The 15,438-nt window shown below is 37.1% G+C and overlaps 1 protein-coding gene across 1 annotated transcript in view; it reads right to left on the bottom strand.

Annotated features, from left to right (window-relative positions):
* The window catches only part of LOC106460853 (neurogenic locus Notch protein-like), an 87,395-nt gene that overhangs the window by 49,236 nt on the left and 22,721 nt on the right, over nucleotides 1-15,438 (bottom strand). Inside the window, exon 3 of the mRNA XM_013920600.2 lies at nucleotides 329-603. Within this exon, the coding sequence (XP_013776054.1) occupies nucleotides 329-603 (275 nt within the window). The remainder of the gene's footprint in view (nucleotides 1-328; nucleotides 604-15,438) is intronic.

The following is a 15,438-nucleotide window of genomic DNA, read 5'->3' as shown; positions in this document are numbered from 1 at the left end:
GTGTTTTTATTTCCTAAGCGATGGTGCCGTTACATTCAATAACTAAGGCGATGAACATTCGAATTAATAAAATATGTGTTTTTATTTCCTAAGCGATGGTGCCGTTACATTCAATAACTAAGGCGATGAACATTCAAATTAATAAAATATGTGTTTTTATTTCCTAAGCGATGGTGCCGTTACATTGCTTGTTTTTTTAACATCCGAATTAATAAAATATGTGTTTTTATTTCCTAAGCGATGGTGCCGTTAAAGTGCTTGTTTTTTTAACATCCGAATTAATCTGACCAGAAAATATTCGTCTACGAAGCAAAAGATGAAAACTTACCTCTAAAACCTGCAGCGCACGTGCACGTGTAATTGTCCAGAGAACTGAGTGTGCACGTGCCCCCGTTCTGACACGGGTCACTATCACAGCTGTTCGGGAGAGCAATCTCGCAAAGAGAAGCCGAATAACCCACAGGGCAGGTACACATGAAGGTTGGGCCAGTTGTGGCACTTAGGGCAACATTACAACTGCCACCATTCTGGCATCTTGGTCCAGCACCCGTATGGCAAGGATTCAGATGTTGACAGTACTCTCCAACATACATCGGCGGACATCTGCAAGAGTGAGAAAAAATTATCCAACAGAAACATATTACTCTGTTTATTATAAACAGAATGGCAAACAACAGACGCGTAAAGACAGCTGAGATATGTAAAAGTGAGAATAAATTATCCAACAGAAACATATTTCTCTGTTGTTTGCCATTCTGTTTATAATAAACAGAGTCGTAAAGACAGCTGAGATATGTAAAAGTGAGAATAAATTATCCAACAGAAACATATTACTCTGTTTATTATAAACAGAATGGCAAACAACAGAGACGTAAAGACAGCTGAGATATTTAAAAGTGAGAATAAATTATGCAGTTATTCACACTTGATAGACCCGGCATGGCCAGGTGGTTAGGGCGCTCGACTTGCAATCTGAGGGTCGCGAGTTCGAATCCCCGTCACACCAAACATGCTCGCCCTTTCAGCCGTGGGGGCGTTATAATGTGACGGTCAATCCAACTATTCGTTGGTAAAAGAATAGTCCAAGAGTTGGCGGTGGGTGGTGATGACTAGCTGCCTTCCCTCTAGTCTTACACTGCTAAATTAGGGACGACTAGCGCAGATAGCCCTCGTGTACCTCTGATTAAACTTGCCAGAAAACTAAAATCCATTATGAATCTTCCAAGTGAACAGATTTGGAATTATAATGGTTACAACGCTAGAGGAGATTTTAGTAACAGCCAAAGCACAGACTCTCCTCTCTCTAGTTATGGAGTCCTGTCGTAGCACATTTTTTATTGCGCAGTTCAAGTTGCGTGCCACTGTCTTCCGTTTGGCCGAGCCTAAAGCAATTTCTTATCCAATTTCCACTGCTTCGGGCATTTCCTTTTTTTCTAGTTCAAGACCCATGGAGAAAGTCGACATTTGTTTGCCCAAAACAACGCTTTTCAAATTATGTTTATTTATTGATTTCAATATTTACACGAAAATTAATTTAAACGCCCAAACCAAGATTTATGAAATTAATAATTCGCTGCATACGAGATCTCTTTGAAGTTTTTAACTATATAAAATTAGACAAAAACTCTCCAACCATGGAACGCAAAAATATAAATTATTTCAATAAAAAAGTAGAATAAAACGATACTTAGACTTCAAGCACGTGTCCGTAATCCTTCACAAGTAAACTCTGTCATATATGTCCTATTCGGCTGCCACTCCATGTCTTGAATATGTTTGTTATTAAGCACAAAGCTACACAAGTTTTTAGCCGCGGCATAGTGGCTTATAGAATGACTCTGAATTTTTACAGTTTTGGTCTCAGGAGGTCAAACCCTTATGGTTGATGCATTTGACCATGCCAAAGGTCTCATAGATTAGAATACGTGTGCCCCCACGCTTGGTATTGCTGGCGCACAAAAATATAGCTAATAAAACGGGAAAAAAAGGCCTCGTAGATTAATTTATTCTAATCCTGCCTAAAAGAATTTCAAGTGCTGCGGCTATTGACGATTCCCTCTTGTTTTGTAACTGAATGATTCATTTCTGTTTGAAATAGAATCCCAAAATGCCAGATTGTTAATATAGTAGCCATTTGGTATTATCAAAGAAAGTATGGTTCTAGGTGGCTAGTCTGGTGAGGCATATATTAGCCATCCCACCCCTCTTGGTCATTTCCCGCTTCGTGCTACTGAAGTTCAGTTTATCTCCCTCCTCTTAGCTTTCTCAACTGGCCAGCTGATACAACATAGTTAGTGTAACAATACAAAAAACAGCGACTAGCGTTGATCCTAACGGCTGTTCGTGAAATCTAAATCTGGAAACCGAAACTATCAACTAGGTGAACTCTTTACCTTGCAACCCCCTCCCCCCATCCCGTGGGACCCCCAACATCTATATGAAGACAATCGACAAACGAGAGAAAGCTCACTTTAGAATGTTTTGCACGAAGAAACCTCACACTGTAACAAGTAGAAACAAACGTCAAAATATAGACTCCCCCTTCTCCACCCTGTTCTGGAAATATGGCCATAAAAGCACCCATGCATGCACATGGCAAATGACAATAATACAAGTGTGCCAGGATATCGATATCGCTCCACTAACACTATTACAGTTATTGTTGTTATGTTATTGTTAGTCATCGTACAACTGGCGATGTCTTTTACAGTGTTGTGGTCCTCGTGTTTTGGTAACGGTTACACGACATTCACATGTGATGCTAACAGTTACAGGTCTGATTAGTATAGCTTACTGCATCCCAGTAGAAGTTATAAACAACATCAAAGGTCGAATCGTTACCGCTAATCAATAGACGAAGAGAAATCCACCCATGCACAAAGAAGTACGTAATTGATTTGTATGTCCGTCTACACAAAAGTGCTGCCATCTGAACAGGCCAAAGGTTTCCGGGACAAAAATAATCGCAACAAACACAAAAATCAATTTATATTAGTATTTCAGTAACTTATACGTACACCGAATTAATAACTATCAAGTGTTATAAAAAACACTGAATCTGACAACAAAATGTAAACGAAAAGGTCGAACAACAACTACAATAAGGGAAAGGGTTTCAAATGTAGTTTTTTTATAAAACAATATGACGAATGTGGATGTTTCACCAATCAATGAAAACAGTTGTTTTACGAGTTTTATTTTTATATGGCAAGTTCATTTTTTCAAAGGGAAAGAAGGTTCACAAGCTTCAGCTCTATTAAAATGCCCATTCCAAGCTTTCAAAGGCAGAGTATTAACAGTAACCTCCTTTACTCTAGTTTTCCCTTTAACCTGGGGAGCGAGGTTAAAAGTGTGTCATAAAACACGGAAAACAAACAGAAACTACCATTTGGAAAACATAAAGAATGTGTTGGGGTTTAACAAAACAAAAACCTGAAGTCAATGAATTATATAGTTTTTTCAAAAAACAATCAGTGTTTTGTGCTTATTAAACACATAGTAACTTCAAGAAATAAGATATTGGTCTTTTTAACCTGAACGACACCTTATGCAATAAATTGGTTAAACGGCCAAGTCAAAGTCTCATTAACTGAATAACATGAACTGGTTTTCATTATACCGTTCCCACATATTAAAGAAAGTACGGAGCATGTGCAGTGGCATACCGCGGCTCTAACCTTGGACTGTACGACACACAGCTCGACACGTTAACCACTAAGCAACGTCCGGCCTCTAAGCGTAAGAGAAGTTTTGGTTTTTAACCAACGTTTGAGATGAAGTTGTTTCTTGATTCTTCCTCACTCAATTAACGAAATATTATTTAAGTACAAAAGAATTATTTGAAGAAAATACGGGAACCTTCGATTGCTTTTCTAACTAATACAAATAACTTTAACTGCTGAATAACAACAAAATTTATTTCATTACAAACAGGTTAAGAATAAACAGAAGCAGTAGTTGTATCCAAGGTTTACTACATTTTTGGAGCGGTTTATTGTTATCTATAAAACTGTACAGGATTTAACTTTATAAGTTACATGTGAAACGCTGCATCAAAATATTTTGTTTTGTCACTTGACGACAAAAACCAAAACTCATTTATTTATAAGCATTTAACCATCTTAAAAATGTATTTAAAGTTTATTTTTAGAGCTATAGATACTTCTGATTTGCTCATCCTGAACCGTGTGTTTGGTCACATCATCTTCCTTGGACGAGATCTTATTTGCATGGTTCATACAACAAAAAACACATTTAATAAACATGTTCTCTCTATATATATATATATATATGCACTGAAATATTTCTCGTTTTTATATAATTAATAAGACATGAACCCGTCTCAAACATTCGTTTGTGAAAAGTAATTACCCCAAATTAAAATCAATGTGTTTTTTATCTATTATAATAATAATACTGTAGTTTTGTCTGTCCTGAAAATGCGTGTCCACCTTACTATCTATATGCGCATGCGCGCGCACTATTTCAACGGATATAGATATAATTTAGTCGACATTTTGTATAATAATATATTATAAACTTATCAAAGTTTCTAAAAAGGTCTAGCGTTAGGTCGTAGTATAATATTATAAGCAAAGTTTAGCCCTAACTAAACTAAAGCAAACAACGTACACTAGTTTACAGTGTTAACTTATCTCTTTATCGAATATAGGCGTATTTAATAAAGGCCTAACTAGTGTTAGGCCTAAAACAAGTGGACTTACAGATTTCGGTGTCTGCGATTAGAATTATTTTGTATTAGTCTATAAATCCTGTATTAAAAATAATAAAGATACTAATTTGACCGCAAATGTTTTGTGGGTCTCTTCTAGTTATTATTATTATATTCCTCCAAAAATTACAGAATAATATAACGTTCTTAATAATAAGTATTTGTATCTGGGATTACATTTATTTTGTGCCTGCGCAATATTATCATTTTTTTCTCATTTTCTTTTCATAATGCCATTGACATTGTTTTTGTTTAAAAGGCATAGCTACACAATGAGTTATCCACACTGTGCCAACTGCAGAGATAGCACCTCGAATTTTAGCGTTATAAGCCTTCAATCTTACTACTGAGCCGCAGGGCGAATGCGATTTAATTCAGCTAATTCTTAATAACTACTTATCGAGCTAATGTTTTGTGTCATACGTTAGCCTTTTCATACAAGGACATTTACACAAAAGTAATATGTATAAAAACAACAACATTGCTTTAGGAAATAATAATCCATATACGATCAAGATGAACTGGCAAGAGAACGTTAACTATGTGAGGAAATTTATTAAATTAGTTTTAAAGACTGTAAGAAAGGTTATCTAGTAATCCAGCTTATGAAGTGAGGTTTACAACGAATTGTGATCTGTTCTCCACTTACGACATAATTTACTTACCAATTACCTCCCACAAAACCTGCAGAATGGGTAGGTAACCTAATCTAAACCTCTTCACAGCCACGATATTCGACTTTAAATAAGCGGAATTGCTCGAAAAAAAAGAACTTTTCAAGCGTCAATGCCAGGCAACCAATGTTGATTATTGCCTTAATGTTTATATCTCTTGTGTGATACGCGGGTTCTTTTATTTGGCAACAGCACGCAGAGAAAATGGTAAAGCTGGTGACATTATGGGAAGGTTTTCTTTAAGTTCCTTAAATTAACTACGTCAATGTATATGACCACAAATCTCTGGTGCTGTGAAGTAGAACTACGATATAGTAAGTTATAGGTGAACTGATACAAACCCCAATAGCAGAGTGACCTTGAAAGCCGGTTTACGTATATATGTGACATCACTCGAGCGTGTATATTAAAGCAACAGACAGTTTAAAACACATACCAGCAACTTTGAATGAATTTCCTCCCTCCCTCTCACCTTACACGTACGTATGCAACATACGAAGACCGTGTGTTTCGTGCATTGACAAGTAATTAAAAGTAGATAAGTAAAAAAAAAAAAAAATACATTTCACATTACATTCAAAAAATAAACAGTTTCGGCAGTAATGACTCCTGTGAGTATATATTATGTAATAACTTAAACTAGAGAAAAATGGCGCCATTTCGTCCCAAATAAAAAACATGGTTCAAAATACCATATTTATGATTTCTACATAATAATGTGTTATTTTTTCTACTTTGCATTATTGATGATAGTGTTATTTTTATGAGTGCCGTTATTATCACAGCAATTTTCCCACAGTTTCTATTTGCATTATAACTGGTGACATTTTTTTAGTACCATAATTACGAGTCATCCGTTTCCGCACAAGTACGTCGTATCCCACAAATACACGTCAGTGAAATATAACGCCCGTTACACGCGTCATCAACTTTTCTTTTTAAGTAGGAATTACCCCAGAAAGTTTTTCTTATGATTTGTTCATAACTTGTAACGTTTCCTGAAAATTGTATTTCGCGACCGAAAAATCTTTGAGCTTTTCCATACACACACAAAGATCGTCCTTCATTTGCAACAAAAGCTACCTGGATGTCAGTCCTGGCTCCAATTTTTATTATGTGGGAGAGGAGGAGGGGCAATGAGACATTTAATGGGGCTAAATCTAAAATTAGATTGGAAAACAACGACATTTCAGGGGGCCTGGCCCCCTCCCTCGTTAGCGCAGGCTCTGCTTAGACGTAAACGTGGTTGTATCGATTAACAATATTTCTGGAGAAGTACAGGGTAAATGAGTGAATACTGATTGAGCTACAGGTAGTTTTTCTGTCACACATCATGTACATTACCTTTCTATTACAGTAATACATATGTTTCTGACGCATCAGAACGTGATTACTGTTATTACAAGAAGCAGAGCACGAGTTTTGGATTTATTTTGAATTTCGCGCAAAGCTACACGAGGGCATTCTGCGCTAGCCGTCCTTAATTTAGCAGTGAAAGACTAGAAGGAAGACAGCTAGTCATCACCAACCACCGCCAACTCTTAGGCTACTTTTTTTACCAACGAATAGTGGGATTGACCGTCACATTATAACGCCCCCACGGCTGAAAGGGCGAGCATGTTTGGTAGGACGGGGATTCGAACCCGCAACGCTCAGATTGCGAGTTAAGCGCACTAACCACCTGGCCATCCCGGGCCCCGAGCACGAGTTAAATTCTGTAGAACTATCACGTAACATTATGTGATTTATTTCCAGTTTTTATTTATTTTCACCACGCCTATTCACAGTGTGGATCAGTAAGTTTAAAACTGGCATTTGAGATAACTTAAATCTCTGCAATTGCATACTTTTAAAAGATGATTTCGTTATCCAGAGAAAAAAAAGTAGAAACAGTTTATTAAATCTGAGATATATGCTCTAACATAAATATTCTAGGAAAAAAAAACAGCAAAAAAGATATTGAAGGCTAAGGTAGCTTTTTTATTTTGTTCATCTACTATAGGGAGATAAGAAAAATTGCTTTAGGACTTCATCATGCCGAGCTCGATGAATAAATAAATCGTGGTTTTCTATTAGTCAGAAAAAACGTGCAACAATGGCTCGGTTTGAAAATTTAACTTAAGCCTAATTTATAGGCTATTCATAAAGAAAACTAGATGAGAAAAAGAATAAATAAATTGGAATTTATAGATACGTAAAGATAAATGGTACAGATTTACATATAGATAGGTATTCAATAGACGTGTTCTGTACTAAGTTCAAACTGAGGCGTGGCCATCTGACACACGGCCCTGCTGAAGAGCATGCATATGCAGACAGAGGGCGCATCGTGACGTAAATACTAAAACAGTTTGTTATTAAGCACAAGGCTAAACAATGGGATGTCTTTTGCTGTGCCCGTAGCGGGTATCGAAACCCGATTTTTAGTGATTAAGCCCTCAGACTTATCGCTAAGACACGGGGGGGGGGTACTAATATAGAGCAGTTTATTTTTAATCGTACAGTCTCAACAAAACAGCAAATAATAATACGAAAACGTAACAAGCACCCCTGTACATACTGTTGGCTCACAACACATATATCCAACTCCGAGTTTACAACCAATAGACGGTTGAATGGGCTTCACGTAAAATGTATATATTGTAAACGTATTATACTGAACTGAAACAGATATGAGGAAAAAACCTAAATTAACGTATTAAGAATTTAACAACATTCTTATTGCTGAACCCGAATCTGATACTACATGCATTTGGGATTTTCCTAGTATCTTGTAAGAAAAACTGGAGTTATTGTTAACCTACGTTGTACATGAGCAGTTTAACATAAGTAGTTGTCATGTTGTTCTTTATGTAGTATCAGCTAACAAAGCTCTGGATTATAACTATAACATTTGGAAGTAGGTTAGATTGTTATCTGCTTACGAGTGAAATAAATGATATCAGAAGAGAATACAAAACTAAAACACTAAGTACAAGTATAAATATGCATATATATATTGTGTAATTATAGAATTAAATGAATAACAGATACACAGAGAACTGACTGTTGAAACCCGATACAATATATGTATTCGATTCAGTCCCACTTTCTTTTCTCTCTCTCTCTCTCTTTCTTTCTTTCTATCATATGTGTATTTGTATGTACAACGAAACGACTAGATTACAGCATTCCATCATTTAGATGCCTTCGTTGTCTGGGCGTTTCACCTCGCAATTATGTGATACAAGAGTTAAGGTTTTAAACAGCTCAGATTACATCTAACTCGGGTTCTTAAACTCCTCTACAATACCTGTTTAGCAACATAACTTAACAGTTTTTCCTGATTAATGTTTTTATTTCAACTCCTCATACAATAACACAAGTCACGAGAAAACCTGTCTTATAATCTCTAGGTTCGATGAGAAATCTTTTCGTCGTACATTCTCATGGCTTGGCTATCTAGCATACGACATCATACATCAGTTTAACATTACATACACACACACAGTACTTTGTCTGATAGATCTGAACGGCCTTTTGGTTGTATTTTGTACTGGCACACACCTAACACAATAAATAAAAAAGTTGTGCAGATAATTACACACACCCTCCCACATACACACGTTCTGACTGATTCGGTATCCACTCTCACATCGATGACAATAATGTAAACTTAAACAAATACTGTTTTTTTTATATATGTGTAAAACATTAAACTGCCGTATTGTTGAGTATGCGATCAGACAATGTTAAGTCAGTTACACTTTGTATCACTCTTAATTTCCACAATAGCGACTAACTGTTCCGGATGTCAAACCATTCTCGTGTCAGCTAAATGGGTAACAAAAACGTTGCTATTGTGGAAATTAAGAGTGATACAAAGTGTAACTGACTTAACATTGTCTGATCACATACTCAACAATACGGGATTTTCGTGATATAAAGTGTAACTGACTTAACATTGTCTGATCACATACTCAACAATACGGGATTTTCGTGATATAAAGTGTAACTGACTTAACATTGTCTGATCGCATACTCAACAATACGGGATTTTCGTGATATAAAGTGTAACTGACTTAACATTGTCTGATCACATACTCAACAATACGGGATTTTCGTGATATTGTGTTTGTTTTTACCTTAGATGACACGCACATATTTCTTCCAGTTTCCTTTGTTCACCACCGCTAGAGGTGATAAAGTAAAAAAAAAAAAGCCAAAGCCGCCTGATGAGCCCTGACATTAGCCAAAAGACCTCATCGACACTGTATACAGCAGATACAGTGTAATTTACATATTACATTCTTCTTCACTTTTACTCGTAAACTTTTATTATTGATAGAAACGGCAGTCAAAACTTTTGCATCTCAGTGACCACTTTTTTTTATTGGTTATTTATTTTCTTGCTTTCTGGAAACATTAAACCAAAAATCACTTTATCTACTAGGATGTTAATGATTTGTTTGTTTGTTCAATTCGCACAAATCTATTCGAGGGCTATCTGCTGCTGGTCAACATTATCCACAACCAACTCTCAGGCTACGCTAATTGAATAGTGGGATTTAACCGTCACTCTTATAACGCATCCATGGCTCCATGAACCACGGTATCTCAGATCCACACACGTTAACCATTGGACCATGCTTGGTCCAGGACGATTATGATTACATTTAATATTTTTTTTCCATCAGCTAATACAGTTCATTTTGTAAAATAGTTTCGGCCTCACCTAACTTTGGAATATCAAACACAAGAGAGTTTTAGTTGCATTCAGTTTTATCATTTGTTAAAATATTAATGTTTTTTCATACTTGAGGATTTTATCCATTTTATAGAAGACTGTTTGTTATTAAGTAGAAAATTACACAATGGGCTATCTTTGCTGTGCCCACTGTGGGTATTGAACCCCTATTTTTAGTGTTATAAGCCCCAAGACTTACTGCTGATTCTAGGAGAGATGCTTTTAACCGATTGAACTGGGTTATTTACAGCCACTGTTGATTGTTAACTGTATTAACCACTTTGTAGTGATACACGTTGCTGGGTTGTTTACAATTAAGTTGATTGTTAACTTTATTAACCACGTTGTGGTAACCGATTGAACTGGGTTGTTTACAGCCACTGTGCTGGGTTGTTTACAATTAAGTTGATTGTTAACTTTATTAACCACATTGTGGTAACCGATTGAACTGGGTTGTTTACAGCCACTGTTGATTGTTAACTGTATTAACCACTTTGTAGTGATCCACTGTGCTGGGTTGCCTCACAATCACTATTACATTCGCAAGTAAGATCTATATATATGTTTAGAACCAATAGGAAGTTATTTATTTTATTTGTCAACAGGTTGTTTGTAGTTAAGCACAAATCTACACAATGGGCTACCTGCGCGTTGCCCATTACGGGTATCGAAATCCGATTTCTAGCGTTATAAGACCGCAGACATAAAAGCTGGGGGGGGGGCATTTGTTAATAGACCAATCTTACAAGTATATTCAGTGACTTCGAGCGATTAGAAAAGTTTCTTCCAGCAAAGGAGGAAATGGTTAGGTCTACAAGAGTGGGACTTGAAACCTGTATTACAAACAAACAGGGCGAAATTTAAAATAAATAATTGATAACGAGTACAGCGAAATTATTTTTAAAATGATACCTCGCTCGACAGTGGAGCTATTGAAGTTATTCTAGAGTAACTATACATTAATAGGCAGACACAAATCTTTCATGTATTATATAGCAAGATATTACACAGATGGTACTATAAGTTTTGCAGTTAATAATTCCTTTTACGCTCCGTTAAGCTCAAAACTATTCCGAGGTTTTGGCTGACACGAAAAACCACCATTTCATTCACTTACCCTCCCAACTTACCCAATCAAGTTTTATCTTCCAATTGAAGGACCAATCAGTTTCAAAACTATTCCGAGGTTTTGGCTGACACGAAAAACCACCATCTCATTCACTTACCCTCCCATCTTACCCAATCAAGTTTTATCTTCTAATTGAAGGACCAATCAGTTTCGCGTGAAAACCACCGTAACGACCCAACGTCTTTGTATGCACGCTTCTCTTGAGTGAAAGATGCCATACTTATTAATACTACCAGGGCGCAACGATGACTAGCGAAGTCTGTAATCAGAAGGTTGCAAAGGGCAACGGTATAGAGTACTTTACTGCCAAGTACTGTATTTCTTCAAACACCTGTTTTCTCTCTTATATAAAATCATCAATAACACTACTAATATTAATTCCTACCCTATTATATTTAATACTAGTGTATTGTGTTGTCGTTTCTTTCATATATTACGGGTGAGTTTTTGTTTGTCTGTTTATTTTAATCACAAAGCTACCCAATGGGCTGTCTGTGCTGTGTCCACCACGGGTATCGAAACCCGATTTTTAACGTTATAATCCCTCTGACCGCTGATCCACTGGGAGAGGGGAACAACACGGATGAGTTTAGGCTCTTGTTGACTGTGAAACGTTAATACGAGAACTGTACTTAATGTGGTGGTTGTGTACGGTTGACAGATATAAAGAGTGCCTTACTATAGCCTCCCCCCCAGTGTGGTTGTGTACGGTTGACAGATATAAAGAGTGCCTTACTATAGCCCCCCCCCCCCCAGTGGCACAGCGGTATGTCTGCGGACTTACAACGCTAGAAACCTGGTTTCAATACCCGTGGTGGGCAGAGCACAGATAGCCCATTGTGTTGCTTTGTGCTTAATTACAAACAAACAAGCTTTACTATAACTTTAAGTATAAGTAGCTAGTGGGCTAACACGTTTTCTAACGTGGCTATGAAACGCTGGATGAGATGGGTTGCGCGTACCGACAAATGTGTATTGTTAATGGCATTCCTTTGCACTACATTGTAGAAGACTTGGGGGTGTGTTAATCTATTGCGCAGTGAACATAGGACAAGTTGCTTATGTTTCATCTTGAAAAATGTTCATGTATTATTTTTTGACTATAGAGTAAAAGTTCAGCTTGCTTTTCAGTCATGGTCGATTCCAATACGAAACGCAACATTTGAAAACTGTATAACTTTAACCTGTAAGAACAGTCTGATACATCTAGTCCTTAAGCCTATGGAAAAAGATGTTGATGTTATAAGTATCGAGAAAAGAAACAAAACTGCCTATTTTGTTCAGTTCTGAAATAAAGAATATGTAACTAATGCGTTTTACGATTCATGACAAGGAAATATGTGTACATCTACTTTATAAGGTCAAATATATCTATTTTGTAAGGTCAAATATATCTACTTTGTAAGATCAAAAGGAGATATAGTTTTGAATAAGTCAGACAATCCGTGTTAACAATTGAAAACACTTTATAAGAGCAACGTTTCTGGAATTCAGAAGAAGACTGCAACAATAAGGGTCAAAAGGTCGTTCTAATAAAGTTTTCACTTCATTGGGTCCCCCGGTGGTTTAACAGTAAGTCTGAAGGCTTGTAACGCTTAAAACCGGGTTTCAGTATTCGTGGTGTTGACAACACAAACAGCCCGTTGTGTAGTTTTGCGCTTAACAACAAACAAATAACCAAATTAAGTCACTGGTGAGAATTCTCTGATTTTAACTCATTGACTTTAAACGCGCGCTGAATTTTTTGCGAGCCGTACATACCCGAAACAGCGAATCAGCAGTCGATGGGTTAAACAAATGTGTTTACATTTTACGAAAACGATGAGCTTCCAGCTATGAACTGCCAAACCATAGGAATAGGATAAATATTTAATTATTAAATACCCCTGAAAAATTTCCTTAACGAAAAATGCACTCGTCTTTATTTTGAATACATTGAACATAACGGTCGCAAATTAAATGTAATCGAAAATCATATGGTCTTAATGACTAGCCATATAAAAATGTAATCGAAGATCATATGGTCTTAATGACTAGCCATATAAAAACCATTAACTTCTCTCGGGAGAAGCGAACTGGGGTCAGGTAAGATGTTATAAACCTAATGGCACCAAAACTAAACAAGTCTGGCCTACTGGGGAACAGGGAGAGAGAGTCAACCCCATAGGCTGAAAAGTCCTCAAGGCACTTATTATTTAGCCTGATTCCAAGCTATAACAGCAGCAGTCAGTGGTAAAACTTCCTTGTTCTACACTTATTACCAAGAGTAATCACTCTCCTCCAAACGCCCCGAAGACAATTATAAACACGCGGTGAATGAGCTTAGGCTAAGAAGAGAGGTTCTGTGGGATGATAAGTGGTATCTTTATGGGTAGGTCTACATCACATAAGGGAAAAGTTAAAGCTAAAGTATTACCTCCTACACTGTCTTTACGTATTTTACTGAAGAATGATAGTACACGTTGATCAGACGTCCCCACGCATACCCCCCCCCCTCCCCATGATTAAAAGTAGTGTCTGTATTAGTGCAACGATGGAATAGATAGGCAGTACGATTTGGGATAGAAAATTCTGATTTTATTCAACTTTCCAGAGATAGCAATATGTGATGTTTATTTGCCTTACATCAACAGACTACTCACCGTACTCGGTATTCCGGGCACAGCAACATATTAGAAACGCCTTTTGAGCAGATTCTATCTAGGAATCCTATATAAACCACCGGCGTTGCCTCACCTTACTCAAGAGTCTCCTGGATGGCACTCACGTTTCTCACGTCCGAGTATCGGTCGTTCACGTGATTTACGAAACCCTTGCCCCCGAAAGCAGCTGCCAATGGAATGTGTGTGTGGGCACCGGAAGTAGCTAATCGCGTGTCCATGTTCAGGTGAAACAATCGCTCTTGTTTTGACAAACTCCTGAGTGCATACTTATTTTGAAGTATTAATCCAAAAATGACAAAAAAGAACAACTTAGTTACAGTTCTTATTTACATGAATCATATTTAGATCATGTTCCACACATAATTTAGGTTGCGTCCCCCAGTGACTTAGCTGTAAGTTTGAATGCTAAAAGTTCGAGGAGAGATCCCCGTGTAAGACACAATGCAAAGAGCCAACTTGCAGCTTTGCGCTAAAATCCAAAAGAAAAGTCTAATTCGAACTCGTCCGTAACGCCCCCCCCCCCTCCCAGTGGCATGTCTGCGGACTTACAACGCTAGAACCCGGGGTGGGCAGAGCACAGATAGCCCTTTGTGTAGCTTTGTGCTTAACTACAAACAAACAAATCGTCCGTAACTCAGATGAAAACATTTCATACGTCAAACTTGATTCGTTACATGAATGGTTTTATCCACATTGCAGTTCCAAGGTTCGAGCCACGATATGCCGCTGAACACACTCCGTAGTTTCAGTCAGTCAACAGCAGCAAGTTTTTTTAACTGATTGCATCGAAGACTCAGGCATGGCCGTTTTAGCCTATTCTGTCATGAGGTGACAGATTAGAAATTCCAAATACAATCATATCGCCAAAATCGATAGTATAATTATAAATATAAGCTAAATTAATATATATAAATCTTTTCTCTCAGATTTTTCCCGACAGAACTTTTAATTCGACATCTTAACTTCTAGCAATCGGTAAAAAATCGCGGGTGGAGATAAAGAAATGTTGATTTGTTTAATTGAAAGCTCTAATCACCCAGTGTCGCTTGTTGTGAAATAATGATCTTCAAGCACACAACTGAATACTATATTCTTGAGTTATCTTTCTTATGAAATTAAATAACCCATGTTTTCTTTTAAAGGACATTATTTTCCAGAGTTATCTTTGTGACATCCAGTGACCTGTGTCTACCTCTAATGGAGATTATTTTACAGAAGTATCTATCTTATAAACATCCAATAACCTGTGTTTACCTCTAAAGACATTATTTTTCAGAGTTACTTATCTTATGAACATCCAGTGACCCGTGTTTTGTTCTAAAAGAAAATATTTTGCTGGAGGTGTCGCTCTGGTTTCCAAACTTGGTTTTCGCCCTTTCAAGTTCTCCAGTAGTGCAAATACCTCACTTGTGGGCACTTGTTGTTTATCTTTTGTACTACCTGATTTGCCCCCCCCAGGGCACAGCGGCATGTCTGCGGGCTTACAACGCTAGAATCCGGGTTTCGAAACCCGG

The sequence above is a fragment of the Limulus polyphemus genome, unplaced genomic scaffold, assembly GCF_000517525.1.
Source record: "Limulus polyphemus unplaced genomic scaffold, Limulus_polyphemus-2.1.2 Scaffold36, whole genome shotgun sequence".
In the NCBI taxonomy this organism is placed as follows: Eukaryota; Metazoa; Arthropoda; class Merostomata; order Xiphosura; family Limulidae; genus Limulus; species Limulus polyphemus.
Note: the sequence above shows the minus strand (reverse complement) of the source record. Positions and strands in the feature narration are given on the sequence as shown.